Source organism: Elephantulus edwardii, unplaced genomic scaffold (genome assembly GCF_000299155.1).
Source record: "Elephantulus edwardii isolate Elephantulus edwardi_28Jun2011 unplaced genomic scaffold, EleEdw1.0 scaffold00178, whole genome shotgun sequence".
Taxonomy (NCBI): Eukaryota; Metazoa; Chordata; class Mammalia; order Macroscelidea; family Macroscelididae; genus Elephantulus; species Elephantulus edwardii.
Window position 1 is genome coordinate 3,550,938 of NW_006399928.1, and position 27,646 is coordinate 3,578,583.

Sequence of the window (27,646 nt, forward strand, 5' to 3'; positions counted from 1 at the left end):
CGGGGAGAAGGGTGCAACAATGAATCAATGGAATCCCAAAATCTCTGTAGATGTTCATTGAAATGAAAAATAAACAACCTAAATTAAAAAAAAAAAGTTATCAAGTGCTCGATTCGGCAGCACATATACTGAAATTGGAACGATACAGAGAAGATTAGCATGGCCCCTGCGCAAGGATGGCACGCAAATTCGTGAAGCGTTCCATATTTTTTCACGATGCCCGTTCTTATAATCGGTTTCAAATTGCCACTGTAACAGAAAAAGGTGTTGAGATAGAGGGACCACTGTCAGCAGTTACCAATTGGTATATTGCCCACATGATCAGTGGCTTTGAATGAACACAGATGCATTATCCAGAACTGAAGTTGTATCCTTCTTTTAACTTTGAACTTGGCCGATTCAGAAGTAGATTTTTCTTTTGTAAAATAAAAAAAAATCCATGGAGAATAAAAATAAAAGAAAGATTAAGGAAAAAAATCCTTTGAAACGCAAAAAAAAAGTTATCAAGAATTCAGAAAACACTTCACAACACAGATGAATCTAGGACAAATTATGCTTAATTACATAAATGAGCCATATAAAAGACAATTATTGTATAAGACCACTACTGTTAAGGAAAGGTTTACACACAGAATCAGTTTTAGAAGGTATGGGGAGTGATATGGGAGTGAAAAATAAATAGATCTGTTGTGGGAAGGGAAAAGCAATACACAAAAAAAAGATTAATTAAACAATGCATTTAATGACATTAATGAGTGGCAATTAGTGATATAAGACATATGGATGATTGTATGAAAAACCAATATTATTTATAATTTCTATTCAAATAAAATCACTGCTGTAAGTCATTTCTGACCCTCCATCAGTCTCTGAGGCTGTAAACCAGGGGTAGACTGCTCAACTTTTTGCCCCTTTAGATTGGTGGATTCCAATCAAATTGCTTTTGGATTAGGAGCTCAACTTGCTATGTAAACACTCTATGTTTCTCATTAGTTGTATAAGATTGGGCAAATGAATAAACCTCCTTACCCATCTCCAACTCATGGGGTTATTTGTGGGTTAAACGAGATAATGTATGAAACACATCTGACATCTAATAGGTGCTTCTGACTAGAAGGATTATTCATCTGGGATTCATGGCCACATATACAATACATTTACCAATGGTCTTCAGGGATCTAAAAATGTCCTTGGAAAGTATCTGATATTTTACATGTCCATGTATGCATTTTCCTTGGGAGAAGGCCCATGTGTTGTCATATACCTTCGAGTTGGAACCATCCCATAGCTGATCCCCTCCTGGGTTTTCAGAGGCAGTAAATCTCATGAGAGTAGATTGCCCATCTTTCTCCCGTGGAGCAGCTAGTGGATTCCAACTGTGTATTTTCCCATTGGTAGCTCAGTTCCTTATCACTAAAGCACCATATCTCCCGAGAAGGGCCATAGCATTCAACATTTTTTTAAACAGAAAATTTTTATTTTATACTGGTTTACTTACAAAGTTCATATACATTGTTTTTCACCTCGGATCTTTTCCATTTCATCAACCCACCCTTCCCTCCACCCATCAAATTGTGTAACCCTATAACCTTGCCCACCCCCATCTTCATCCCCTGCTTCCCCTCCCCCTTATTATCTTCATACACGTTTTACTAGTTAACTATTTCTACAATAATGATCTTATTTAGTATTTGTCCTTATGAGACTGAGTTAGTTTACTTAGCATAATGCTTTCCAGTCCCTCCCAAATTAGGTAGTGATTTACAAAAGCATTGCTCCATCGTGTGAATGTACTATAATTTCTCAATTCATTAACTTTCAACATTTTGAAGGGTTTGTGAATAAAAATTAAAAAAGATTAAGCATCTCAACACTAGGCCATATGAAAGGTTCCAGAGGTTAGATTAAGTCTTTCAGGGTTTAATAGGGATTTTCTTATGTACATGTAGCTTTAAATCTTTAAACTGTCTTTAAGGAGATAATAGTACACCTAGTTTTCACATGCACAGACTAAGAAATGAAGTACTTTGTAGAAGGCAGAATTTGGAAACACTGTAGATAATTATTGAGCACTTTTCTAGGCCCCAAAACTGAAGAAGCACTGGGAAGTCCATTTCAGTGACAGCGCAGGAACAAGTCTGCCTTCCCCTTTGTAAAAAATTGGCATCCTCAGCACATCATTTAGCTGGAGGAGAGAGCGAAACCAACCTTCCGAGGCAGGGCAGCAAAAGCTTTCTGGGCATGGAGCTCCGCCCCACGCCGGGTCCCGCCCCCGTCCTGCATTAGGTATTGTCCGATGGTTCCCGGCGTTCCTCGGCTTCACTCGGTAATTTCCGGTAATGATCCAGAGTTTGTAACGTGCACCCTTGTCTGTTGCCTGCATCCTCCCAATCGCTGCCCCCCTTTTCGTTTCCCTTTTCCCACCCCCCTCTGTAAGTCCCTGCAGGAGCCTCTGGTGCTATCGGCTGGGCAAGATGGCGGCCTTTGGGATCTTGAGCTACGAACACCGGCCCCTAAAGCGGCCGCGGCTGGGGCCTCCTGATGTCTACCCTCAAGATCCCAAACAGAAGGAGGTACGTTCATTAATCGGGGCTCTTAAGCTACTAGGGGCAAGAGATCGTAGGAGGAGGCATTGATGGACTGGGGAAGAGGGGGCAGGGTAATAGGTGAGAACGAAAGTCCCTAAAAAGAGAAGAGTAAAGTGAGCCGGAATGGGAGAATAGAGCCTGAGTCTGAGGACTTCTGGTTGTGAATATGGAATGATGTAGGGTCCATGCCAGAGGTGCTTCCCCGCTCCCTCCACCCTTCCCCCATCTCAGAAAGTTACTGAGACAGCTCAAGGAGCTAAGGCTGTTTGCTAGGAAAGAGTGATGAAGAGTGATCCTAAATGAATTTAAGGGCCCAGCCCTAAAGAACAATTTCTTCTACTCTGAATCCTCCTTTCCTTTTTTTGTAGCTCACCTGGGGAAAGGGAGGGGCTGGGAAACAGATAAAATGTCATTTTCTTGCCTCAGGATGAACTGACAGCTTTGAATGTAAAACAAGGTTTCAATAACCAGCCTGCTGTCTCTGGGGATGAACACGGCAGTGCCAAGAATGTCAACTTCAATCCTGCCAAGGTGAGGCAACCCTCCCAGGTTGAAGGAAAAGGCTGGAACAATCTAAGGAGCAAAGGCTATGCTGGGAAGATTTTAAGGGACAACCTAAATGAGTGGGTTTTCCATCACAACTTAATGCCACCATGTTGGCATATGCCCACAAATGGCCCCTTCTTCCAATCCTGAAGTTTAATTTTCTTCCCTCAGATCAGTTCCAACTTCAGCAGCATTATTGCAGAGAAGTTACGTTGTAACACCCTTCCTGACACTGGGCGCAGAAAGCCCCAAGTGAACCAGAAGGACAACTTCTGGCTGGTGACCCCGCGATCCCAGAGTGCCATTAATACCTGGTTCACTGACCTGGCTGGCACCAAGCCACTCACACAGCTAGCCAAAAAGGTGAGGTACTATTTCCTGTTCTTCAGGCCAAGGGGGAAGTATGGATATCAAGTACACGTACTCTCCTATTCACACATTAAGCTACATAGACACCAGCATAGAGTTATGGAAGTCTCACTACTTATAATGTCCATCCAGGTCCCTATTTTCAGTAAGAAGGAAGAAGTGTTTGGGTACTTAGCCAAATACACAGTGCCTGTGATGCGAGCTGCCTGGCTCATTAAAATGACCTGTGCCTACTATGCAGCAATCACTGAGACCAAGGTTAAGAAGAGACCTGTCATTGATCCCTTCATGGGTAAGTAACTCCTAACACCAGCTGTACTGCTGATCTTTTCTAGGAGGGATAGATCCTTGGACCATTCTTTCCTTCTGCTTGTATCTTGCATTAAATTGGTGACTATCAATTATCTTGAGTGTCCATTATTTGTATGTACTGGGCTATAATATAAATAGTACATAATCCCTACCTTTAGGACGTTTTTGGTATCATAGGGATACTAAGCTTTGTACAATTAACATCATTAAATATGTTGTTATGTGCCATCAAGTTGGAACCGACCCACAGCTGACTCTCCAGCAGGTTTTCACAAGATTTTTCAGAGATTGCCCATCTTTCTCCAGGAGAGCAGCTGGGTAGATTTGAACTGCATGCCTTCGGATTGCAGTGTAGTTTCTTACCACTAGGCCACCAAAGCTCCTTTCAATAAATATAGGACATAGCAAATATCAAAAGAGGAAACAGAATGTTCTTTGATAATTCAGTTGACAAAAACCCTTAACTTTCTTTAGTGGGCAACTAGAAAGGACTTTAGGAAAGTGGTACTTGATTGTAGCTAGAGGATGAATAGGATTTAGAATATTATGAATGGGGGTAAGGGTAGGAGACAGAAGAAATTCTAGCAGAGGGATAGCATAAAATAGGCTTTCTACCATCTTTCCCCTAGAATGGACCCAGATCATTACCAAATACCTATGGGAGCAGCTACAGAAGATGGCTGAATACTATCGGCCAGGACCTACAGGAAGTGGCAACTGTACTTCCACAATTGGGCCTTTGCCTCATGATGTAGAGGTTGCAATCCGGCAGTGGGATTACAATGAGAAGCTGGCCATGTTCATGTTTCAGGTAGGAAATAGAGCATGTAGTACATGAGACAGTGAGTCAAGTTATTTTTTGCCAATATAGAACAGAATTAGCCTGTCACCTTGCTACTGTTGTGGTTCCTTTCATCCTTTTATTTACTTCACTTGATTCATCTTCAATAGTCTCTAAGCTGAACTAATAGTCTTCCCACCCCTTGTCCCCTTAGGATGGAATGTTGGACAGGCATGAGTTCCTGACCTGGGTGCTTGAGTGTTTTGAAAAAATCCGCCCTGGAGAGGATGAACTTCTTAAACTGTTGCTGCCCCTACTGCTTCGGGTAGGACTTATCAGGGTGCTATCAGGGGAATTTGAAAGATACATATTAGTGTCCCTTGGAGAGAACTAGAGGTTCTGATCTTTATGTCTTCACAGTACTCCGGGGAGTTTGTTCAGTCTGCATACCTCTCCCGCCGCCTTGCCTACTTTTGTACCCGGAGACTAGCCCTGCAACTGGATGGCATGAGCAGTCACTCTTCTCATGTTATGTCTGCTCAGTCAACGGGCACACTGCCTACCACCCCTACTCCTCAGCCCCCAGCTACTAGCACACCCTCTACACCCTTTAGTGATCTGCTTATGTGCCCTCAGCACCGGCCCCTTGTTTTTGGCCTCAGTTGTATCCTACAGGTAGGTACTGGTGAGTCTAAGGAACTATTAAAAGAAGCATTCTGAAATAGAGTATTGGGTATCCATCGTAGAGAATGAGGATGATTCTAAATTGGAAGTGGGAGAAGGCACTGGTGGGCCTAGAGATGGTTGCTTTTCATTAATGGCATATTTGCTCCCTTTATGTGGTTTTGAGAAACTTCATTCTTCCAGAGCTACATAGTAGATCCAAAGCCTTTCAGGTAAGTGGGTAAAGGAAGAGGTTTGGGGTGAAATGTACCTTTCCCTCAGAAAAACTTAGAAACTCAAAAAAACATTGGATTCAAAATTGAAGGATTGAGTTTTTTTAAACTGAGATTGTAGAGAGATGACTATGGTAACTGATGGTGATTTATCTGTTTCTGTTTGGCAGACAATTCTCTTATGTTGTCCTAGTGCCCTGGTTTGGCACTACTCATTGACTGATAGTCGAATTAAGACTGGCTCACCCCTTGACCATCTGCCTATTGCCCCCTCCAACTTGCCTATGCCTGAGGGCAACAGTGCTTTCACTCAGCAGGTAAGTCTGACAAATAGCCCTCTACTCCTAGATTAAGATATGTATTTAACTATGCACATCCAAAAACTTCTCCAACACAGTAAAAAGGGAAGCCACAGACTAGGAAAAAGTATTTGGTAATGGCATGGCAGATAAGGGACTTATATCTAGAATTTATAAAATACTTGAGCACCGCAACAAGATAAAGGTAAACAATTCAATTGAAAAATGGGCACAGGATATCAACAGACACTTCAAAGAAGACATTCAGATGGCCAACAAGCACATGAAGAAATGTTCAAAATCCCTAGCTCTAAGAGAGCTGCAAATCAAAACAACTATGAGATATCATCTCACCCCACTAAGAATAGCAAAATTTAACAGAACAGCAAGCAACAAATGCTGGCAAGCTTATGGAAAAACTGGAACCCTTTTTTTAATTATTTTTTAAAAATAATTTTAATGAGCATTTACAGAGATTTTAGATTTCCATTCATACATTGCTGCACTTCTCTCCCCCCCAGCCCTCCCCGCCCCCAGTTCGCTCCTTTCTTTCAAAAGTAAAAGAAACACTCCTTCCCTGGTACACAATCCCCCTGCACCCCTCCCACTGCCCCAAGTACGTTCCAGTATGCAGCCTTAATTGTGGACTCTTGTGATAACCATAATTCATACATCGCTTTAAAATTATTCACTCCCTCATCTGTTTCAGTGCAGTGTACACAGTTTATGAAACTGGAACCCTTATTCACTGTTGGTGGAAGTGTAAAATGGTGCAACCACTGTGGAAAGCGGTGTGGCGCTTTCTCAAAAAGTTGCAAATAGAGATACCATTTGACCCAGCAATTCCACTACTGGGAATATACTGCCACCAAGCAGATATATGCACACCCATGTTTATCGCAGCTTTGTTCGCAATAGCAAAGAGTTGGAAACAACCCAGGTGCCCATCAACAAACGAATGGATAGAGAAGGTGTAGTATATTCACACAATGGAATACTATGCTGCATTGAAAAACAAGGAACTCATGCAATATTATTCAAAATGGGTGACCTTGGAGGACATTATGCTGAGTGAAATATCTCAGTCACAGGGGGATAAATACTGCATAGTGCCACTGTTGTAAAACAGGACTGACATCAGGATTGAGGGGAAAATGAGAAAGATGGGATAAAGAATATATACTGCATTGAAACAGATGAGGGAGAAAACTGTTTAAAAGGGATATGTGATTAGGTATTATTGTCATGATAGGAGTCCAGAACGAAGGCTGCATAGTGGAGTAGACCTGGGGGGAGGGATTGTAAAACAATGGGGGGACTTTTACTTTTCAAAGAGAAGTGTGTACTGGGGGGTGGGGTGGGCCGGGAGAAAAGTGCAACAATGAGTGAATGGAAATCCAAAGTCTCTGTAAATTTTCATTAAAATTCATAATAAAAAATTTTTTTAGAAAAGATAGGAAGTTAAATTACTCTCTCAGAAATAGTGATTAGGAGTCTGGGACTTTTCTTTTAGCCTGGGGTTCTGACATTGTGTGTGCTTTAACAGTTCCTTAAGGCCTTTTTTTAATATTGTAGGTCCGTGCAAAGTTGCGGGAGATTGAGCAACAGATCAAGGAACGAGGACAGGCAGTTGAGGTTCGATGGTCTTTTGATAAGTGCCAGGAAGCCACTGCAGGTGGGTTCTTGTGCACAGATAATAGGAAGGCTGTTAAGGAAAGGATGAGGGTACTAATGACCTACAGATGGGAAAGTAGAAGTTCCCTGAGCTTCTAATAAATCTCTTACAAGTTTTCCTCTTTAGGCTTTACCATTGGACGGGTACTCCATACTTTGGAAGTGTTGGACAGCCATAGTTTTGAGCGCTCTGATTTCAGCAATTCACTTGACTCTCTTTGTAACCGAATTTTTGGATTGGGGCCTAGTAAGGATGGGCATGAGGTAAGCAAGAAGGGAAATTGAGATATCAGGGTAAGGCATGATGAAGTGTTGAAACCAGGGGATCTCTAAAGAAATGATCTTACTAGGCCAGCAGTATGTTATGTGTATGATTTTCAGCGATTTCATCACTGTTGAAAATATACACAATAGAACATTTATCAGTACAACTTCTGCATTTATAATTCAATGGCATTGATCACCCCACGATGTTTTAAAATGGGATATCACAGAAATTCAAACTCAGTTCTTTATCCCCAGCCTTATCTCACTCGTCCTTATCTTCCTTTGGCCTAGATATCCTCAGATGATGATGCTGTGGTATCTTTACTGTGTGAATGGGCCGTCAGCTGCAAGCGTTCTGGCCGGCATCGTGCTATGGTGGTAGCCAAGCTCCTGGAGAAGAGACAAGCAGAAATTGAGGCTGAGGTTAGGCGAGCAGGAATAACAGGATGAAATTGGCCAATGGGAAGAAGGAATTCACCAGGGATCAGAGATAGAGCTTGACGCATTATTATGATAGTAGTTGAAATTTTGTAAATAAAATAGTAGAGAAACTAAAGGGAAGGTTAAAGAAATAAGGTGAAAATAGAGAGTAGTATATTGCCAGTCAGAGAGAAGAGATCAAAGCATGGACTGGGAGATGGTGGAAAAAGTGGAGGTCAAAGGTGCAATGTAAGTAAAAATCTTGAGCTGGAGGCAAAATGGAGTGGTTCAAGGTTGATGTATTAAGGAGTGGAGAAACAGGCAAATTCTATGATCTGTTCTTTTTCTAGCGCTGTGGAGAAACAGAAACTGCAGATGAGAAGGGTTCGATTGCCTCTGGCTCCCTATCTGCTCCTAGTGCTCCTGTCTTCCAGGATGTCCTCTTGCAGTTTCTGGATACCCAAGCTCCCATGCTAAGTATGGACCTCTGTTACTTTCTTCTTACCTTTGCCTAAACTCAGTTACCCATCACTATAATCTTAAAGCATAATTAAGGGCCTGGTAGTATATATTTCTAGGAGCCCTGGGGACTTAGTTCATAGTTTGTTGTGCTACTAACAAAAAGGCTCTTTGGGGGAAAAAAATGAGGAGTCTCCTGTTAAGATTTACAGCCTCAGAAACTCAACGGAGGCTTGCTATGATAAGGAATTGACTCTATGGCAGTAAGTTTGAGTTTGTTGTTGTTTTATGTGCCATCGAGTTGCCTGCGACCCTTAGTGACCCTGTGTACAGTAGCTCTGAACCCTGCCCTGCCCTGAGCCAATCTCACTGATTTTGACACACCAACCCTCATTGCCCCAGTTACTTTATCAATCCATTTCATCTGGGGTCTTTCTCTCCTGCTCTGTCCTACACCCTTTCAAACATGATGTCCTTCTCCAAGAATTTGTCCCTCCTGGTCACGAGACAGAGCTTCAAAATCCTAGTCTCCAAGGACAAACTTGGTTTTACCCTCTCCAAGACAGATGTATTTGAAAAAAAAAACTTAAAAAAAAATAAAAAAAAGACAGATCTATTTGTTTTCTTGGCAGTCCATAGTATGTTCAAGCCTCTTCTCCATCACCACAACTCAAAGGCATCGATTCTTCTGTTATCCTTAGTCATTGTCCAGTTCCTGATGTATAGCAACTAATTGTAAAGACCATGGCCTGGATTAGGCACACCTTAGTCTCTAGACTGACATCGTTGCTTTTCAGTACTCTGGAAAGGTCCCTAACAGATTTTCCCAGTGCAGTTCATCTTTTTCCTGCTGATGTTAAAGAGTCTTAATTGTGGCACAGAGCAAGCTATGTGTTGATGTGTGTATCAAGAACCAGGGCTCCTCGATATCGAGGAGCCCTGGTTCTTAAAGTCAGTATTTGACCCAAAAGGTCTGCAGTTTGAACCCACTAATGGTGAGGCAGTCTGCTTTTGTAAAGATTTTTTGTTTTGCCTTGTTTTTTCATTTCAGTGTGATTTGAGTGACCATTTATGTAGCATATTGACTTTTTATTCAATCATTTATGCACTTTTTATAACATAAATTACAATACCCACCGTGTCTGGTCATCCCCATATTGTATATTGTCTTTCCTTTCACCCATTTTAATAAGTATCTATTATCTATTGATTAATATCCTTTAAAGATTTACAGCCTTGGAAACCTTATGAGGCAGTTTCATGCTATCTTAACAGGGTCATTATGAACTGGAATTGACTCTATGGCAGTGAGTTTGGTTTGAGATTTTGGTATATATTTCTTTCTTCATTTCTGTCTTGAGTAAGTAACTTTAGACATAATTCTAATCCCTGGTCATTCTGTAGTTTAGCATGGTAGGGAAATAAAGAGATGAATAAAACTAGGAACTTGTAATTAATGCTTTTTCATTGTGTAAATGACAACAAAGATTATGCTTCTTTTGAGATAGTATATGTGACACCAGGTAGGATAAACCACACTTTGTGCCTCAACTTGTAACTACCTCAGCTACTCCAGGATTGCCATGGCTTATGTGTGTGTCTTTATTTTAGGCTTTCCTAACTCATCTTCCATCTAACTCATCTTCCATCTCTCCCTCCTTTCCTCCAGCGGACCCCCGAAGTGAGAGTGAACGAGTTGAATTCTTTAACTTGGTACTACTGTTCTGTGAACTGATTCGACATGATGTTTTTTCCCACAACATGTATACTTGTACCCTCATCTCCCGAGGGGACCTTGCATTTGGAGGCCCTGGTCCCCGGCCTCCATCTCCCTTTGATGACCCTACTGATGATCCAGAGCGCAAGGAGGCTGAAGGCAGCAGCAGTAGCAAGCTTGAGGTGAGTGGGCTTTTTCCTTACCCTGGATGATTGTGTGGTTTATTTTGTTTTGTTTTTTACAATTCTCATTTCTTGGCACCTAAAGACCTCTGCAGTTCTCTTTTCATCTAATAAAAATAGAAGTATTTGCTTAGCATTTTATAGTTTCAAAACACTTTCATTCACATGATCTTTTTCATTTGATCTTCACAACAACCTTATGAGGTATTCATCCTCATTTTAAAGCATAAGGGAAGATTAAGGTGAGATTGAGGTTAGTGAATTGAGGTTAAATGAATGGTCAAAGCATTAAAACAGATTTTCTATTTTCCCCCAGTATGTTCTGTGCTCTCCATTTCTTATGTCAACTTTTCTAGATGGTGGGGAGCAGTTCCCTGGGGCTAAAGCAACTTCCCTTTGCTCTCAGGACCCAGGTCTCTCAGAATCTATGGACATTGATCCTAGTTCCAGTGTACTCTTTGAGGACATGGAAAAGCCTGATTTCTCAGTAAGTTAGATCCTGAGTGTAGAATAATCCAACTTTTTATGCCTCTTTTTGGAATTTCTCTGTTCCACCTCGTCCCCTTTTCTTCTAAATATTCACCCTTTCATTTTTCTCTTAGTTATTCTCCCCTACTATGCCCTGTGAGGGGAAGGGCAGCCCATCACCTGAGAAACAAGATGTTGAAAAGGAAGTAAAACCTCTACACAAAGAGAAGATAGAAGGAACCTTGGGAGTTCTTTATGACCAGCCACGACATGTGCAGTATGCCACACACTTTCCCATCCCCCAGGTACTAAGTGACAATCTGTTTTGAATCCAGATTTTTGTCTAAGGGATATCCTTAAAGGTTGGAGGTATTCTTGAGGGTGTAGGTATGTTGGGGAAGGGATTAAACATTGGGATGCTGAGGGATATGAAGCATGCAAAAGCAGAGCAAAACAGATCATGCTGGAATCTGATGTTACTACTGGGATGCAGGAGGAGTCGTGCAGCCATGAGTGCAATCAGCGGTTGGTCGTACTGTTTGGGGTGGGAAAGCAACGAGATGATGCTCGCCACGCCATTAAGAAAATTACCAAAGATATCCTGAAGGTTCTGAACCGCAAAGGGACTGCAGAAACTGGTGAGTTTGAGGCTTCTTAAACAGAATTCCCCCAAAGAGTTACCCTAGTCAGCCTTCCCTTACCCAGCATAGGGAATTCCCCAATCATGTCCCAATGTCCTATCTCTTAGAGTCTCCTGAGAGCTCTAGTCCTTTTGAAACTTCCCCCCTCATTCCCCTCCTCTGCAGACCAGCTTGCTCCTATTGTGCCTCTGAATCCTGGAGACCTGACATTCTTAGGTACCTCACAGTAAGCCCCATACTACCCTCTCTCCCTCTGCCCTCCCTCAACCTAGTACCTTCCTGTGCGCATTCCTTTAAGGTTCACAGTAGTCTGTGGTCCTCAAAACCTTTGCTTCACTGTCCCATTCATCCCTCCCCCATCCCTTCCTTGACCCTCCTTACCTCCCTTCTTTCCTTCCCCTTTCCCTCCCTTCTATATCCTTCTCTCCACACCACCTTCCCCATCCCCTGTCAGCTAATATCTTCCCTGGCCTGACTATTTCCTTTCAACTATACCCTCAGGTGGGGAGGATGGGCAGAAGCGGAGACGAAACCGGCCTGAAGCCTTCCCCACTGCTGAAGATATCTTTGTTAAGTTCCAGCACCTTTCACATTATGACCAACACCAGATCACGGCTCAGGTGTGAGCCTAAGTCAGCTGCCCACCCCCTTCACATTTTAGCCGCCTTTCTTGTTTTCCTTCTACTTTTATCTTACCCCCCAAGGCAGTCTAAGCCTCCAGGTCTCTTCCCCTTTCACCATTATCCTTTCGTGAGTGCTTCCCTGAGTCTCCCTACCTCTCTTCACTTCTCTCTCACTCCCACTGCCCTTATTAGGTCTCCCGAAATGTTCTGGAGCAGATCACAAGCTTTGCCCTTGGTATGTCATACCACTTACCTCTGGTGCAGCATGTGCAGTTCATCTTCGATCTCATGGAATATTCACTCAGCATCAGTGGCCTCATCGACTTTGCCATTCAGGTGGGGAAGTTGAAGAGATAAGAGTGGAGAACAAAGTCCATGCTATAAAGGGTCATAGATTATCTAGAGAGGCCCAAGAACTTCCAAGGCCATTTGGAGGACAGAAAGATTAGCATAGGGCAAGTGGAACATGATGTAAAACTGAAAATGGAGACTTAAGTGCCTCTTGGGGAAGTCTAAGAGACAGAAATGAAAGTATTTGTCACAGACCATTCTCTTACTGTGGTTTTAACAGAATTGTGTTCTGGAGTAATATAATCTGCATCATAAGTAGAATAAAACATAGGGGTATGTGGCAATAAGGGCCCTTTTTATACAGAAGTGGATCCAGCAGGAAAGGGGTTAGGCATGTCCTTGCTAGTTTCCTCTTAGGAAAAGAGATTATAACATGAGGAGTTTCTTCTTACATCACATCACCCCCACTCTGTTAGCTGCTGAATGAACTGAGTGTAGTTGAGGCTGAGCTGCTGCTTAAATCCTCGGATCTTGTGGGCAGCTACACGACCAGCCTGTGTCTGTGCATTGTGGCGGTTTTGCGGCACTATCATTCCTGCCTCATCCTTAACCAAGACCAGATGGCACAGGTGTTTGAAGGGTAAGCAAGCCTTCAAAATAATTTAAACATTTAGGGCTCTGGTGAATGCTGGTAGAAGTGGCATGGGAAGAGCATTTGGGACTCTCCTTGTGGGAAGTATATGCTACTGAAGTGAGAAAAGAATAGTATTATCAAGAGGCTGTTTCAAGGGACTTTTATGTTCCAGTCTCCTGCACATCTACTGATCCTTCTAATCTTTCAACTTCATGCCAGGTTGTGTGGTGTAGTGAAGCATGGGATGAACCGGTCAGATGGCTCCTCTGCAGAACGCTGTATCCTTGCTTATCTCTATGATTTGTACACCTCTTGTAGCCACTTAAAGAGCAAATTTGGGGAGCTTTTCAGGTAAGAGAGGAGGTGAGAGGTAAGGGGTTAAGAGTGGGAACTAGTCCCATCTCTTTTCCATTGCCACCCAGCTCAGGAGCAGAACACAGCTCAGGATCCCTGCTTTCCAGGGTCTTTTTTGGTCTGTGTCCTCCGTGTATTACTGCTTTACTAAGGATGAACCTTCTTCCTTATTCGCCTTGCCTCCAGTCCATCTCTGTGGGGCCCACATACCTCCTTCCTTTTCTTTAGTCTCACTTGGTTCCTTTTCTACCTAGTTTGCCTTGTCCTGACTCTCTTTATCTTCTTCCACAGTCCTGTGATTCTCAATTTTTTCCCTTTTCACCTTTTCCTTATCACCTCCTTCGGGAGAAAGATGGGCAATCTCCTCCCTAAATTTACTGCCTCTGAAAACCAGCTGGAGGGTCAGCTATGAGTCAGTTCTGATTCAGTGGCAATGAGTTGAATTTGTTATTACGTCTACCTCACTAGGACTTCAATAATGCTAATTCTTTTTCCCCAACCATACAGTGACTTTTGCTCAAAGGTGAAAAATACCATCTACTGCAACGTGGAGCCATCAGAATCTAATATGCGGTGGGCGCCTGAGTTCATGATTGACACTCTGGAGAACCCGGCAGCCCATACCTTCACCTACACAGGTCTAGGCAAGAGTCTTAGTGAGAACCCAGCGAACCGCTACAGCTTTGTTTGCAATGCCCTTATGCACGTTTGCGTGGGACACCATGATCCTGATAGGTATGGGATGTCCTGAGTGAGAAATGGGCACTACACTCCCACGTCACATTGCCGTGGATTACAGTTTGCCCTGTGGTTGCTTTTACTTTTCCTAGGGTGAATGACATCGCAATCCTGTGTGCAGAGCTGACCGGCTATTGCAAGTCACTGAGTGCAGAATGGTTGGGAGTGCTTAAGGCCTTGTGCTGCTCATCTAACAATGGCACTTGTGGTTTCAATGATCTTCTCTGCAATGTAGATGTGAGACTTGGTGTGGAGTCTTTGCTGGGGATGGGGCAGTTGCTGGGGCAGGAGTCTGGTCATAGCAGTCAAGATAATAGGGAAAAGGGTTTTGTAGACTAAGGCCTACAGTGAAGACCTACAGCTTTGAATGAGTACTCCTTATTCATATTGAGCCATCATGCCTTTCTTCTTTTTATTTCCAGGTCAGTGATTTGTCTTTTCATGACTCCCTGGCTACTTTTGTTGCCATCCTCATTGCTCGACAGTGTTTACTCCTAGAAGATTTGATTCGCTGTGCTGCTATTCCTTCACTCCTTAATGCTGGTAAACAACATAGAATAGCTGACCTTAAAATTTCAATACACACACCTTTTATCTTACGGTTCAGTTTAGGGATCTCCACTGTAGTTTCCTCACAAGGCCAGTCTTTAGTGTTCCTCAGGTTGAAAGGGGCCTACCTGCATGTTTTCTAACCCATGATTTGTAGCTCTGATGTTTCTGCTTTTTTCCCCTTGGTTTGTTTGTTTCTTCTCTAGTTCTGCTTCATTCTTTTCAGATCTGCTGGTCTTTCTTTTAGCTTGTAGTGAACAGGATTCCGAGCCAGGAGCCCGTCTGACCTGCCGAATCCTCCTCCACCTCTTCAAGACGCCACAGCTCAATCCTTGCCAGTCTGATGGAAGTAAGTGACTCTAATCTGGTTTAGCCAGTATTAGAAAGTGTAACTACCCCACCTCTACCATTTCCACTTTTGCTTTTGCTTTCTTTGACTTCAGCTCCCTCCCCAGATAAGCCTACTGTAGGGATTCGCTCTTCTTGTGATCGCCACCTGCTGGCTGCCTCTCAGAACCGCATCGTGGATGGAGCTGTGTTTGCTGTTCTCAAGGCTGTATTTGTACTTGGTACGGGGTAGGAATGAAGTGGTGTTAAATGTGTGTATAGGGTGGAGTGGCAGCTAAAGAACAAAGAATAGTCTTTCTTGAACATAGATTCTCTGACCTTTGGGGAGTAGGGGGAGAAGGAAAGTATATTTTTATTTTATAGGACAGGATTTGAGGAGTTTCTGTCCCTATAGGTTAGAATGGTTCTCTACACTGTGTTCTGATCTCTTTTGTCTTCCCACCTCTGGAATATAGGGGATGCAGAACTGAAGGGTTCAGGCTTCACTGTGACAGGAGGAACAGAAGAACTTCCAGAGGAGGAGGGAGGGAGTGGCAGCGGCAGTCGGAGGCAGGGTAGCCGCAATATTTCTGTGGAGACAGCCAGCCTGGATGTCTATGCTAAGTATGTGCTGCGCAGCATCTGCCAACAGGTCAGTCTCACCTTCCCCCTAACAACTCCTAATGTGTCTATATCATATGTTGTGGTTTCCAGCCTGTAGTCATGTCTTATCCCAACCCCTGATCCATCTCCCTTATTCCTAACTCCCTTATTGATTGCTCCCAGTCCCCTGATTATCAGTTTCCTCAGGAATGGGTAGGAGAACGTTGCCTTAAGTCGTTGTGTGAGGACAGCAATGACCTACAGGATCCAGTGTTGAGTAGTGCACAGGCCCAGCGCCTTATGCAGCTTATTTGCTACCCGCATCGACTGCTGGACAGTGAGGATGGGGAAAACCCCCAGCGTCAACGCATTAAGCGTATTCTCCAGGTATGCCAGGGGTGATGAAGAACTTGGAGGGAACAATGGAGACCAAACCTGAGGAGCAATAGTGAGAATCTTGAGAGAAAACAAAAGAGGGAAAATTAAATATAGATGAAGATGAACAGGGATGTGGGGAAATTATAAAGAGAGTAGTGGTTCCACCAAGCGTTTAGAAGCAAACTCAGTGTGATCTAGACTCCAGAGTAAAATACTTTGAGAAAGGTACAGCTATACAGACTAAAAGTTAGTTATTAGAGAGAGGCATAGGGTCTGGGAGACTTAGTTTTTGGCCTTGTATATTTGGCATTTTGCTCATGACTCAGTAACTAAATAGTAATAACTATTATTTATTGAACTTTGACTTTGTGTTAAGTACTATGCTAGGAACTTTGCATGTATTTTATTTAATCTTTACAATCCTATGTGGTAGACATGAGTATCACTATTTGACTAGTAAAGAAATTGATCCTTAAAGAGGTTAAATGGCTTGCCTAAGGTTGTACAGCTAGTAAGTTTATAGTCGGTGTGTGAATCCTGGTCTGCTTTACTATGTTGCTTCAGAGACTTGGGTGATTGAAGGGTATAAAAATAAAACCATAGAGGGAAAGCTAAAGGAAAGGGATTTCTTCAGCTCACAACTAACAGTAGTCTTCGAGTGTGAAAAGAACATTGAGAGATTATGAGCAGCTGGTCTAAAACAAGGTACCAAACCAAATCCATTGCTGTTGAGTTCATTCCCATTCATGACCCTCCATTGGGTCTGCAAGGCTGTAACTCTTTATAGGAGACTGCCTCATCTTTTTCCTGCAGAGCATTTGGGAGATTCAAACCACTAACTTTTTGGTTAGGAGCTCAACACAGAATGTACTACACTATATAGGCTCCTTAAAACAAGAAGTAGGCTTTAAATTGAATAAGGATATAGATTAAAATAAACATTAAATAGTACTTCCTGATGCTAAGGGTTCAGAGGCTCCAGAAAAGGAAACTGAAAATAATGAAATTTTAGATCTATTTTGAATAATGTAAGGGTAGTCTTCTCTAAAACTGGGGACATAGAGGTCCCTTGTAGACCTCTAAGAATCTATGATTCAAAATTGTGAGAGAGATCCTGAATTGACCTCTGAATGATGGGTGGCTGTGGCTGACATATTCATGACTAGCTGTGAGTGGGGCCTCTGTCACAGAACCTGGACCAGTGGACCATGCGCCAGTCTTCCTTGGAACTGCAACTTATGATCAAGCAGACTCCTAACAATGTGAGTAGTGCTTGGGCCCTCCCTACCCTGTGCCCACTTTCAGCTCCATGTGTTAAAAAGGTTGGCTATCATAGAAGAACCTAGGTCCTACTCTTGGAATCTTGGACTAAACAGAGAGGGGACAGAAAAATGGCAAATGTGAGGAGTCAGTGATAAGATAAATAGGTTGGTAGTCTTGAAGCTCTGAGCTATGGGGAAATGTGGTGGGGTGGTGGTGGTAGTAGTGGAGGCTGTTTCTGTAACTAAGACTATAAGGAGGTTTGTAAAGCAGAAAATGATGAGGAAATGGAGAAATACAAGGTGCTACAGGACATAGCTCCCAACAGAGTTGTGTCTCTATCCTACCATAAACCTTTATAAATGTCCTCTTTTACTTTCAGTTTCTCTCTCTCCTACCATTTTTTTCCTTTACCTTCAGCTATATGTTTAGTGCCCTGTTCCTTTCTTCCTTCCCAGGAGATGAACTCCCTTTTAGAGAATATTGCCAAGGCTACAATTGAGGTTTTCCAACAGTCAGCAGAGACAGGATCATCTTCAGGAAGCACTGCAGGCAACATGTCCAGCAGTAGCAAGACCAAGCCTGTGCTGAGGTTGGATATAAATGTATTAGGACCCATACATACCCTTATGAGTGTCTCACCTAGTAGCATGAATGATTTCAGCCATGTGGACATTCTGGGCATGTCCATCTGAGAAAGGAGAATGAATTTTTTCAACCTCATCTGGCTCTTCTCTAACCTTGTATATTTCATTTGTCCTCTAGTTCTCTAGAACGCTCTGGTGTGTGGCTGGTGGCCCCCCTCATTGCTAAATTGCCAACCTCTGTTCAGGGACATGTGTTGAAGGCTGCTGGTGAGGAATTGGAAAAAGGTCAACACCTGGGTTCTTCTTCCCGCAAAGAACGAGATCGACAAAAGCAAAAGAGGTAAAGAGAAAGAGGAAAAGTCAGAGAAGGATAAAAGTTGGAGCTAAAGGATGAAGATAAAAATAATTTTAAAAAAATAATAAAGGAAAACCAGGCGAAAGAAGGTCATGGCTGATCAAAAGGCTAGATGTAGAGTCTGGAACTTGGTGAAAGGGGGTTGGAAGTTGGAAAGTGTCTGTGTGATTGCACCCCAACTCTTGTCCCCCTTTACTTTGCTTTTCCTCCCTTCTATAGCATGTCCCTACTGAGCCAGCAGCCCTTCTTATCTCTGGTACTGACTTGTCTGAAAGGACAGGATGAGCAACGTGAAGGACTCCTTACCTCCCTCTACAGCCAAGTGCACCAGGTACAGTTCTCTGGGCCATGGAGGCAGGCAGAAGGGCAGAGAAGGATGTAACAAAGAGGTCACTATGTATTCTGGACCTTCAGTACTTTCTGATGAACGTGTTGGTTGCTTTGGAAACAAAAAGATCCCTGAACAACAAAAAAATTTTTTTAAGTTCTTTGGGCTTCTTTTTTTAAATGGTTTTATACGTGTTTCTGTTCTAGATTGTGAATAATTGGCGAGATGACCAGTACTTAGATGACTGCAAACCAAAGCAGTTAATGCATGAGGCACTCAAACTGCGACTCAACCTGGTAAGCAGGGTTGCTTGGGAGAAGAAAGGTAGGATGCAGGACTAGAAATAGAGTAAAAAAGTTCCAGCATGAAGGAATGAGAATGAACACTATAGATCGTTTTTATGAGTTTCCATAAAATCTCAGCTCTCCTGAAGGATAAAGGGCCTGAAAATAGTTAAAGGAGCTCAATCACTGTTGTCAAGGTTTTGTAGGTTGTGTACCCTTGATCATTAAGGAATTCTACCTCAGTATTCTAATTCTGGCTAAGACTTAATAATCCAAACATATTAGAATCTTGAATGGAAACCTAAAAATCATTTAGTCCAACTCTAATAGTTTTATAAGAGGAAACAGGCCTAAAGATGTTAAGAATTAAGTCATTGGCCTAAGATCATAAGAAAATCCTAGATACAACCAGAACATGACTTCAGGTACCCTAACCTCTCCTCAACTCAGGTTCTAATCTTTGTTTCATTGATTGACTTTGCCCTGAGCCATCTGACTGACTTGATGTGGTCCTTGCAGGTGGGGGGCATGTTTGACACAGTGCAGCGCAGCACCCAGCAGACCACAGAGTGGGCTGTCCTCCTCCTGGAGATCATCATCAGTGGCACTGTCGACATGCAGTCCAACAAGTAAAGCATCCTCACCCCTTCCCTTCAGTTTTTGTACTCCAGAGCATTCCCCTGACTCTCACACCAAGTATATGGCCCACTGAGATTGGTATGAGTGTGATGGCTGTAGACTCCATAGTCCTAGGTACCCCACATATTTTGGATCCCTTTTGGATGACTTCTAAGCACTTTTCCCTGCCTGTATCCCACTGTAATGCCTTTTCCTACCTCTATCTTTTATCTTTCATTTTTTTTCCTAATGTCGTGTTGCAGTGAGCTCTTCACTACTGTATTGGACATGTTAAGTGTGCTCATTAATGGAACACTGGCTGCAGACATGTCTAGTATCTCTCAGGGCAGCATGGAGGAAAACAAACGTGCGTACATGAACCTGGTGAAGAAGCTGCGGGTGAGCAAGGCTTCTATGACACTATAATCTTGATTCCCTTTTCCTTGGCTTTCCATTTGTTGACCAGCCTCTAAGACTTTATTCTGGTCTGAAACCTCTACCCTTTCCTATTGCATCCTTTTTTGTTCAGAGGATTTGCTGAATGCCATCTTCACATGAGGTTCTGTAGTATTCCATGATTTCTGTCCCTCTTTTTTATATCCTTGAATTATTATCTCATTTTACTATGCCTGCAGAAGGAGTTGGGAGAGCATCAATCAGACAGTCTGGAAAAGGTTTACCAGCTGCTGCCATTGCCCAAGCAGACACGAGATGTCATCACATGTGAACCACAGGGCTCCCTTATTGACACCAAGGGCAACAAGATTGCTGGTTTTGATTCTATCTTCAAGAAGGAGGCATGTATCATCATTTTCTCACCTCTAGCCCTCTTGCCTTTTACTCTCTTTGAACTAGAGCCTTCCTTGCATTTACCTCTAAGCTATGACAGACTCATCAATGTGGGACGTCTATAGCGCTCTGATGGTAAAAACTGTCTTGGGGATTTGAACTAATCAGTTTTTCTTACATTTTCTGTCCCTATCTTTGGAGTCTCACTGTCTTTCCTTGGTCTTTTCCTTTACCCCAACCCATCTCTCATTCTCACTCACCTTTTAACATGCCATTTTCAGCACACTACCCAACTTTTACTCTGCCCGGTCTGCCTCCTGTCTGACCTAACCCTTGCCTGTACCCCACCTATCTATCTGACTGATAGTTCATCTCTCTATTGTTATTTTTCTTGAGCCCAGAATGTAGTTTAATGAAAAGAACTTTTTTGCATAGCTTTGATATATGTTTATAGGAATACAAATACTTCATACAACAGTGTAGCTCAAGAGTAACACCTGCCCTCTCAGAAAAGGGATTTTTCCCCCATGCCAATGGTTACTGTTGTTAAGTGTCATTAATTTGATTTCAGCTCAAAGTGACCCCATGTAACAGAGCAGAATAATTTAATATAGTTTTCTTGACTGTAATCCTTATGGAAACCTGTTGTTGTTGTTATGTACTGTCGCGTCACTTGCAGCTCACAGCGACTCTATGTGCCAACCTCACCATCTCCGACATACTCATTCCTACTATTCTAATCACAGAATCGATCCATCTCATGGAGGGTCTTCCTATCCTGCGCCATCCCTCCACTCTCCCAAACATGATATCCCTCTCCAAGGACCAGTCCCTCCTTGCAACATGCCCAAAGTATGTCAGATGACGCTTCAGAATCCTTGACTCCAAGGAGCATTCAGGCTTCGCCCTCTCCAGGACAAACCTGTTCTCTTAGTCCATGGTATATTCAACACTCTTCTCCAGCACCACAGCTCAAAGGCATCAATTCTCTTTCTGTCATCCCTATTCCTTGTCCAACTCTCCAATGCATAGCACGTAATTGCAAAGACTATAGCCTGGATCAGGCGCACCTTAGTCTCCAGCCTGATGTCATTGCTCTTCAGTACTCTTGAGAGGTCCCTGACAGCTGACTTTCCCAATGCAATTCGTCTCTTGATTTCCTGGCTGTTGGTATCAAGAGTGTTGACTGTGGAGCCAAGCAAACTAAAACTACTGTAGTGAAAACAACACTGAACTCACAGAAATAATTAGTTATTTAGCCTCTTACTTCTGTAAGAAATGAATATGTGCTTCATTTATCTTGCTGAGTTGTTGTGAGAATCCAGTTGGTAAAATGGATATAAAATACTTTGTAAATTATTGTCATGTAAATATAGTGTGTGTGTTTGTGTGTGTACATAGACACACATACATTTGTTGTTGTGTGCTTTTGAGTTGAAACTGACCCAAAGCTGACCCTCCAGAGCCCCTTTCAGAGGCAGTAAGTCACACAGGAGATTCTTGGCTTTTCCCTGTGGAAGTATTTGGTAGAGCACAACTGCCAGACTTTGGTTTAGAAGCACAGCATGTGTGCTTTTCTTCCTCTCACCATCTTCCCTGAATCTACCTATGACTTTTTTTTTTCTTTCACTGTCAACAGATATTTTAACTTCTACAAGTTTTCAAGTATTCTGTTTTCTGAATCTCAGCAGCTCATTGTTTCTTACTTCTGGAGCAGGGTCTACAGGTTTCCACCAAACAAAAGATCTCTCCCTGGGATCTTTTTGAGGGTTTGAAGCCTTCAGCACCACTGTCTTGGGGCTGGTTTGGAACAGTCCGGGTCGACCGGCGAATTGCTCGAGGAGAAGAGCAGCAGCGATTGCTGCTCTACCACACACACCTGAGACCCCGGCCCCGTGCCTATTACCTAGAACCACTGCCTCTGCCACCAGAAGATGAGGAACCTCCTGCTCCCACACTATTAGAGCCTGAGAAAAAGGCTCCGGAGCCCCCCAAAACTGACAAACCAGGGGCTGCTCCATCTAGCACTGAGGAACGCAAGAAAAAGTCCACCAAGGGCAAGAAACGTAGTCAACCAGCCACCAAAACAGAGGTCAGTGTCTCTCACCATCAAGATTTTTCCATAGCTGCTTTTTCTTCATGATTTTTTTTCTAGTTTCTGGTTTGTGGAAGTAGTTAAGATGTGAAGAGGAAAGTTGACGCTAGAATGATGACAAAAATTAACTGTATAAATAGCTTCTCTTTGCCTGTCTTACCCTGCCTTACCCTAACCCAACTCAGCCACAACATAATCACCTTCCTACTCTAACATTTACACAGGACTATGGAATGGGCCCATGTCGGAGTGGTCCATATGGTGTGGCAGTACCTCCAGACCTCTTGCACCACCCAGCTGCTGGCTCAATATCCCATCTTAGCTACAGGCAGGGGTCCATAAGCCTGTATACCCAAAACCAGCCATTACCTGCAGGTGAGTGCCAGTCACTAGGAATGATGGAGTTACCTGAAAATTCCTCCTACCCAAGAAGTGATGCTGCTTCTTTGAATAGCTATGGATAAATAGGATATAGAGTAAGAAATGGAAGGGTGAGCAGCTTATAGAAATCCATCTGCTTTCTTTTCTAGGTGGTCCTCGTGTAGACCCATACCGCCCAGTGCGGTTACCAATGCAGAAGTTGCCAGCACGACCAAATTACCCTGGAGTGCTGCCTACAACTATGACTGGTGTCATAGGACTAGATCCATCCTCTTATAAGACCTCTTTATACCGTCAGCAACAACCTTCAGTGCCCCAAGGACAGCGCCTTCGCCAACAGCTCCAGGCAAAGATAGTGAGAGGGGCAGCAATCAGGGCTGTCAGGGAGAGGGGCTTTTTAGTGTCATTAGATTGAGAAAATACAGAATCTTCACAAAGACATGCAGGGTGCAAGATGGAAGAAATGGGAGGGGGGACAGCATCTCCTGAGTTTTTAATTTCTCTTATTTTTCCTTCTAGCAGAGTCAGGGGATATTGGGACAGTCATCTGTTCATCAGATGACTACTGGCTCTTCTTATGGTTTGCAGACCTCCCAGGTAAGAGCATAAGGTTATAATTGGGGCAGATGAGGCTAGAGGATATAAGCACTCTTGGCTCTAATTCCTCTCTCTCCTTCCCTCTAGGGCTATACTCCTTATGGTTCTCATGTGGGATTACAACAACACACAGGCCCTGCAGGTACCATGGTGCCACCCAGCTATTCCAGCCAGACTTATCAAAGCACCCACCCTACTACCAATTCTACTCTTATAGATCCTACGCGTCATCTACAACAGAGGCCTAGTGGTTATGTGCACCAGCAGGCCCCAGCCTATGGACATGGACTGGCCACTCAGAGGTACACAAAGTAGTGTTGGACTTGAGAGAGATGCTGAAGTATGAGGGGTTGTTTGACTTAGGAAAATATGTGCTTGTAGGTAATGAGTCTATTCAGAACTTTTTGAGATATTGGGAACACTGATCTGGCCAGATATCCAATAATCATAAAATTCTGGAGCTGGAAAGGATGTGGAAACTAGTAGTAACAACATATCTACTTTGCATATTTCTTTGAGGCCCAGAGTGGGAAATTATTCAACTATGATAAGAAAGTATCTGGAGTTTATAGATACACTATATGATAAGGAGGCATAAATCCAGTATTAGACCAATAGGATTAAGAACACTGGAGGATGGACCATGTTGATTAACTGTTTATTGTATGACCAGCACACCTCTAGGACTGGGTAAGGTAAGGAAGAATAGCAAAAAGTAAAATACGTAGTTCTTACCACAAAGAATGTTCAGTATAAAATTGTAGAGATGTGACTTACACAGATGATCATTTAGAGATTGGCTTGAAGTGTGCTGTTGTGCAAGTGTGCAGTTGTGTGCTGTGGAATAAAATGGGAATTTAGAAAAAGTATGAGAGTATCAACCCTATTCACAGCAGAAAATGTCAAGAAAGAAAGCTGACTTGAGTTGAAAGTTAACTATGGTTTTGATTTATGGAGAGGATGTGGAGGAAGGGCATATCCAGTAGAGGACATAGCATAGGGACAGAAATGCATATGGTGGCTTGGAGGAAAGGAAGGAAAAGAGCTTGAATGGAGTGTAAAATTTATGCCAGGGAATTACAAAGAATAGGACAGATGTGGTCAAGTTGATGGAGAGCCTTGAATTCATCTACAGAATTGAAACACAATCCCATAAAAGGTTCTTTCAGTCAGGAAAGCAGTAGGATGAGTTGGACATGTTATAAAGATTCGATGAAAATAGTAGATAGGATTTCTAATAAAAGATGGAAGAAGACTTGAGAGAGGGGTTCCAGCTAATTGTTACAGTACTGTATTGATTGGGGTAGAGAGGAAGTAAAGAGAACTGAAATTTTAATATCCTGAAATGTTATTGGAGAATGAAAAAGAAAAAAAGGGGGAAAAAAACCAATGAGTGTTTATAGGGAACTCTGGTAGCCTAGTGGTAGGGAGTTGCACTACTATTCCAAAGGCAGGTGGTTTGAATCTTATCAGCTGCTTGGTGGGATAAAGACGGACAATTTAAAAAAAAAAAAGATGGGCAATTTCCTCCTGTGCAATAATATACAGCCTCTGAAAACCTACTGGAGGGTCACTGAGTCAGTTCCAATTTAATGGCATATAACAACAATAACCATGTGCTATAGTTTCTTTTTATAAGCAAAAAATAGCTAGAACAAAACAAAAGATTCTTAAGCATTAAGGTTATGAGGTACTAAAATAGGGCATTACTTTTGCCCCTTATTCTCTACTAAGAAGTCTATCAGAATCCCAAAGGACTCTTCTAGTTGTTGATAAGAGGAATTGATGAAATGACATCTAAAGTCTTGCAGATCAGGGACCCAAGGGTTGCACTTCCTTAAACTGCCACCCCTGATGCCTTGACCTCTGTCTCTTATCTGCAGATTTTCACACCAGGCACTGCAGCAGACACCTATGATAGGTAACATGACTCCACTGAGTTCTCAAGGAGTCCAAGCAGGTGTACGATCATCTTCTATCTTGCCTGAGCAGCAGCAACAACAGCAACAGCAGCAACAGCAGCAGTACCACATCCGACAACAGCAGCAGCAGCAGATCCTGCGGGTAAGGCACTGGGATTTCATCTCGAACCTAAGAGGCCACAGAGAAAGAAAGGCACAGTTTCTTTCCTGGTTGTTTTCAAGTTTAAAATGAGCACATGAAGTACCCAGTAGAGTATCTGGTGTATGTTCTTGTTAGGTGCTATCAAGTTGAGTAGGACTCATAATGACCCTATGAAGAGATCAAAACCTTGCCCCATCCTTAAGATGCATAAGCCTATTGTTGCAGTCACTGTATTGATCCATCTTGTTGAGGTTCCTCCTCTTTTTCACTGACCTCTCCAAAAGGTAGAGACCTTTGCAAGCATGATGTCTTTTTCTAAGGAAACTCCTGACAATAGACCCAGAGTATGTGAAATAAAGTTTCACCATCCTTACCTCTAAGGAACATCCATCCCAGTATTGTTATTGTTAGGTTTCAACTAAAACTCATAGCAACCCTTTGAACAACAGATCTGAACTTTGTCCCCCTCTGTGTCATCTTCATCATCTCTATAGCGAGTGTTTACTGAGGATCCTGATAGGAGGGATTTTGGAATTTCCAGTTGGGTACTTCTTTCTTATACAGCTGTCTGAGAAGGAAAGACAGTGGACCCAGGATTCCCTTTCTGCTTCTTCGTCACCTTTCCCCAGTCTTCCAGCACTGAGTGTCAGCTCCCTTGTTCTTCTCCTTCATAAATATCTCTTATGTTCTCATAGCAACAACAGCAACAGCAGCAGCAGCAGCAGCAGCAGCAGCAGCAGCAACAGCAGCAGCAGCAGCAGCAGCAGCAGCAGCAGCAGCAACAGCAGCAACAGCAGCAGCAGCAGCAGCAACCGCAACCACAGCAGCAACCACAGCAACAGCAGCAGGCAGCTCCACCCCAGTCCCAGCCCCAGCCCCAATCTCAGCCTCAGGTAGCTGCTGGACTACAGCCTCAGGCTCAGGCACAGCTGACCAAGTTGGGCATTGTAGCCAGTGAACTGGATTAGGGACAGAGTGGAAATGTATAGAGGTGGGAGGCAAGGCATAAAACTGAAAAGAGAGAGAGAGAGATGAAGATGGAGAAGTAGATTGAAAATTAGAGTTCAGTCATTCATTTCCTATTTCCACCTCAGTTTCAGCGCCAGGGCCTTCAGCAGACCCAGCAGCAGCAACAGACAGCAGCACTGGTCCGTCAACTCCAACAACAGCTCTCCAGTAAGCTTGCCTTCTTTCCTAAGGACAATCTTATAGGATAAATGGAAGATGGGGTGGGTAAAAGTACTGAGGTAATTGCTTCAGGCCCAAATTGTTGGGGTAGTATTGTATTCCCTTTTCTTGGTACCTGACTAATTCTCATGTATACCCACACTTCTGCTTGGTCTATCACCCCTTATAATCTCTGATTTTTCACAGATACTCAACCACAGCCCAATACCAACATATTTGGACGCTACTGAGCCACCTGGAGGAACTGCTTGTGCACTGGATGTGGCCCTACCTTCTCCTCTTAATTCCCAATCCCCTTCCTGGGCTAGCACCAGTAGTGGTTGCACCCTTCCCTCAGGCTCCTTTTTTAATAAGTTTTAGTATTTTTGTTATTGTGAAGCATTGTGCTGTTGGGTTTTGTATTATTATTTATATAGAAACCCCAGAGCTGTTGTACCCAATACACAGAGCTTCTTTACAAAGAGAGTGTGGGAGTTGTGCATGTCTGAGAAAGTTGGGGTGCTGGGAGAATTCCAAGGCCTGGACTAATAAGTTAGACCCCTCATTCTGTTCAGATCATCTCCTGTTTACCTTCCACCGCCTTAATTTCTTGATTCTAATTGAATTGCTACTCTCTCTTCCCTTTTCTAAGCTAGCAACATATTAAGTTATGAGCCCTTGGTCTCTTAAGAAGGGCAGCTACTCAGCTAAGTGTTGCACCTTCTTTATGGCGTTTTCCCCCATGGGGGATATACCGTTAAAATTTGGGAGGGGCCATTAGGCCAGAAGAAAACCAATGGAACCTGATTCTTCCTCCATACACTACAAATGGTGGGCCAGGAACAAGCTAGCGGGAGAGCTGACAGACATTGCCTACCTTTTTGCCATGTGTGGTCCCTGTCATACACCAAGCTGTGTCCTTTTCATAGAACAGAGACCTTGTCTGAAAGTCCTATTTCTGGGAAGGAAAAATTCACTGTGGAATAGGTGCTGGAAGGATGGTAT

At 43.0% G+C, this 27,646-nt stretch overlaps 1 protein-coding gene across 1 annotated transcript; it reads left to right on the forward strand.

Annotated features, from left to right (window-relative positions):
- Positions 1 to 2,474: 2,474 nt before the first annotated feature.
- MED12 (mediator complex subunit 12) lies at positions 2,475 to 26,892 on the forward strand. The gene is made up of 45 exons (XM_006895969.1): positions 2,475 to 2,573; positions 3,015 to 3,119; positions 3,306 to 3,497; positions 3,636 to 3,795; positions 4,445 to 4,626; positions 4,811 to 4,921; positions 5,017 to 5,271; positions 5,663 to 5,809; positions 7,367 to 7,466; positions 7,593 to 7,729; positions 8,024 to 8,155; positions 8,503 to 8,629; positions 10,281 to 10,510; positions 10,917 to 10,997; positions 11,113 to 11,283; positions 11,472 to 11,616; positions 11,785 to 11,835; positions 12,121 to 12,239; positions 12,435 to 12,578; positions 13,010 to 13,173; positions 13,387 to 13,518; positions 14,029 to 14,256; positions 14,352 to 14,496; positions 14,682 to 14,802; positions 15,056 to 15,157; positions 15,264 to 15,377; positions 15,612 to 15,787; positions 15,946 to 16,125; positions 17,307 to 17,378; positions 17,835 to 17,968; positions 18,142 to 18,303; positions 18,538 to 18,649; positions 18,853 to 18,942; positions 19,450 to 19,559; positions 19,812 to 19,947; positions 20,184 to 20,345; positions 22,055 to 22,429; positions 22,657 to 22,807; positions 22,963 to 23,159; positions 23,333 to 23,410; positions 23,498 to 23,712; positions 25,294 to 25,474; positions 26,170 to 26,367; positions 26,569 to 26,650; positions 26,849 to 26,892. The coding sequence occupies exons 1-45, from the start codon at positions 2,475 to 2,477 to the stop codon at positions 26,890 to 26,892; spliced, it is 6,549 nt and encodes a 2,182-aa protein (XP_006896031.1).
- The last annotated feature ends 754 nt before the right edge of the window (positions 26,893 to 27,646 follow it).